Genomic DNA, 3,587 nt, shown 5'->3' with positions numbered 1-3,587 from the left:
AAACAAGTATTCCGCAAGAGTTTACAGTTATGGTCATAGCTATTAATTATTACGTTTTTTATTGTTTTAAATACTCGCGTAATAACGGAAAAAGTTTATTCGCATTTTTATAAATGAATTGTTGTGATTGTAACTGCGCTTAATATCATAATTAATGTTAACAATACCGGTGTACAACAGGCTGTTACATATGCTATGATCGAGGAACGAGAACAACCAGGGGCGAAATGTATATGTTCCACCATGGAAGAATAGAAATCAACACCCAGGGTTCAGTTATAGTTATAATCATCAGTTGAATCCTCCACTGCATCCTCCACCGCATTCTTCACAACAAGGTGATACCTCTGCATGCGAGAAAGCTTTTGCCCAGTTATCTAAGACGACTACAGATTTTATTCACGGTTCAAATTCTTTCAGAGAAGAAACTTCTGCATTCATGCAAGAGACAAAAACATCATTCAGGAACCAGGAAGTATCTATCCAGAATTTGGAGACCCAAATTGGTTAGTTGTCCAGACAGATATTAGAGAAACCACAGGGGAAGTTCCCTGGTGATACAATGGTGAATCGAAAAGAGCATTGCAAATCCATTATTACAAGAAGTGGGCTTGTGCTTCAACCGGTTAAAAAGAAAGTGGAAGAAAAGAAAGAGGAAGAAGAAGTTGTTGTTGAAGATGATGAAGTTGAAAAGGATAAAAAAGAAAAAGTTAAGGAAGATAAGAAAGAAGATGAAGTACTTGTTGAAAACAATTCTTCACCCAAGAAGTTGATGAAGTGGGAGAAGAAGAAAATGGCTAACAAGCAAGACCAGCCAATTAATTTATCTCCACATGCCAAAGTTCCTTATCCTCAGAGGTTGAAGCAAGAAATTCAAAAACAGCATTATGCAAGGTTTCTGGATATTTTCAAGAAACTACAGATCAACATTCCATATGCTGAAGCCTTGAAAAACATGCCTTACTATGCAAAATTTATGAAGGATCTTTTGTCTAAGAAAAGGAAGTTGAAAGATGGTGAGACTGTGGCTTTAACAAAGGAATGTAGCACCCTGATTCAAAAGAAGCTTCCTCCAAAGTTAAAGGACCCAAGTAGTTTCAGCATTCCGATTGCTATTGGAGATGTGGAAGTAGGAAAAGCACTTTGTGACTTGGGGGCCAGTATAAATTTGATGCCATTATCTGTCTGCAGAGCTTTGGGGATTAACAAGCTGAAAACCACTAATGTTATCCTACATCTAGCAGATAGATCAATTAAAAGACCAGAAGGGGTGGTAGAAGATGTTCTGGTCAAGGTGGATAAATTCGTTTATCCTGTAGATTTTGTAATACTAGATATGGAAGAGGAGGATACTGAAAGTCCTCTACTCCTAGGGAGACCATTTTTAGCCACTGCAAGATCTCTGATTGACGTTGAACAAGGAAATTTGATGTTAAAGATGGATGAAGAAACAGTCACCTTTGATGTGTTTGATGCTATTAAACATCTCGTTGATGTGGAGGATTGTTTCAAAGTAGATGTCATACAGGAGGCTGTGGAAGAAGTGATAGAAGAGGAAAACTCTTCACTTGAGGAAGACAAATTCAAGGAGGAAACAAGTGTGGAATACTTTACAGAAGAACCGAAAGTAGAAGAGTTAGAAAAGAAAGTAGATGATATTCCTAAGGGAGCATCCAAGGTGGAACTTAAAGAACTTCCATCAAATCTCAAGTATGTGTTTCTTGGAGATGATCAAACATACCCAGCCATTATTAATGCATTGTTGTCTGAATGGGAGGAAGTAAAGTTGAATTAAGTGCTTAAAAAGAACAAGACAGCCATGGGATGGTCATTTCAGACCTCAAGGGTATCAACCCTTCTTTCTACACTCATAAAATATTGATGAAAGAGGAGGTAAAATCAGTAAGGCAACCACAGAAAATACTCAACCCTACTATGAAGGAGGTAGTGAGGAAGGAAGTGGTGAAGTTGCTTGATGCTGGAATGATCTATCCTATTTCAGACAATGCTTGGGTGAGTCCAGTGCAGACAGTGCCCAAGAAAGGAAGAATGACTGTTGTGAGGAATAAGAATAATGAATTAATTCCCACAAGAACAGTCACTGGCTGGAGAATGTGCATAGATTACCGGAGACTCAACTTAGCAACCCGGAAGGACCATTTCCCTATTTCATTCCTAGACCAAATGCTAGAGAGATTGGTAAGACATGCTTTCTACTGCTTTCTAGATGGATACTCAGGATACAACTAGATAGCTGTGGCTCCAGAGGATCAGGAGAAAACTGCTTTCACTTGCCCCTATGGAATCTTTACATACCGGAGGATGCCTTTCGGCTTATGCAATGCACCAATGACTTTTCAAAGGTGCATGCTTTCCATATTCTCTAACATGGTAGAAAAATGCATTGAAATTTTCATGGATGATTTTTCTGTATTTGGTCTTACTTTTGATGCCTGTCTAGAAAATTTAGATAGTGTTTTAAAAAGATGCAAAGATTGTAATCTTGTATTGAATTGGGAAAAGTGTCACTTCATGGTGACAAAAGGTATTGTTTTAGGACACAAGGTGTCTAGAAGAGGAATTGAAGTGGATAAAGCCAAAATCTCTGTTATTGAGAAACTTACCCCTCCCATAAATGTCAAAGGTGTGAGAAGTTTTCTTGGTCGCGCAGGTTTTTATAGACGCTTTTTAAAATATTTTTCAAAGATTGCAAAACCTTTATGCAAGTTGTTAGGGAAGGAACAAGAGTTTGTGTTTACTGATGAATGCCTCCATGCATTTAACATTCTGAAAGAAAAATTGATCACTACACCCATATTAATGGCACCTGATTTTTCGCCGCCTTTTGAGTTGATGTGTGATGCAAGTGATTATGCTGTGGGAGTGGTGCTAGGCTAAAGGAAAGACAAATTGTTGCATGTCATATACTATGCTAGTAAAATTCTTAATGATGCAAAGAAGAATTATGCTACTACAGAAAAGGAATTATTGGCTATTGTGTATGCATTTGACAAATTTAGGTCATATCTGCTAGGATCAAAAGTGATTGTTTCCACTGACCATGCAGCTTTAAAGTATTTGTTAACCAAGCAGGATGCTAAGTGCAGGTTACTCCGATGGATGTTACTTCTACAAGAGTTTGAAGTGGAAATCAAAGATAAAAAGGGAGTTGAAAACTTGGTAGTTGATCACTTATCCAAGATCACAGAGAAAAATCTACAAGAAGGACCAGAAGTAGTGATTAAAGAAGAGTTTCCCTATGAGCAAATACTGGCCATAAGCACTGTTTCCAAGTTGGTGCAGGATCACGTCTTGACAATTAATACTCCACCATGGTTTGCAGATTTTGCAAATCACAAGGCTGGAGCAATGCCTAAAGATTTCACATGGCAACAAAGAAAAAAATTTCTACATGATGTAAGGAGATATATTTGGGATGAACCATACCTCTTCTACAGGTGTTCAGATGGGGTAATCCGAAGATGTATTCCAGAGGAGGAACAACAAGATGTCTTATGGCACTGTCATGGTTCAGCCTACGGTGGACACTTTGCCGGTGAAAGAACTGCAGCAAAAGTTTTGATGAG

General features: G+C 38.1%; 1 protein-coding gene across 1 annotated transcript; it reads left to right on the top strand.

The window, feature by feature from the left end:
- The first annotated feature begins 793 nt into the window (after positions 1–793).
- Positions 794–1,795, top strand: LOC133306701 (uncharacterized). Its single transcript, XM_061507067.1, has one exon. It carries the CDS (start codon positions 794–796, stop codon positions 1,793–1,795), a length of 1,002 nt encoding a protein of 333 aa, XP_061363051.1.
- The last annotated feature ends 1,792 nt before the right edge of the window (positions 1,796–3,587 follow it).

This window comes from Gastrolobium bilobum, unplaced genomic scaffold, assembly GCF_033153095.1.
Source record: "Gastrolobium bilobum isolate Gb01-03AN ecotype WA unplaced genomic scaffold, APGP_CSIRO_Gbil_v1 utg455336, whole genome shotgun sequence".
NCBI lineage: Eukaryota > Viridiplantae > Streptophyta > Magnoliopsida > Fabales > Fabaceae > Gastrolobium > Gastrolobium bilobum.
Note: the sequence above shows the minus strand (reverse complement) of the source record. Positions and strands in the feature narration are given on the sequence as shown.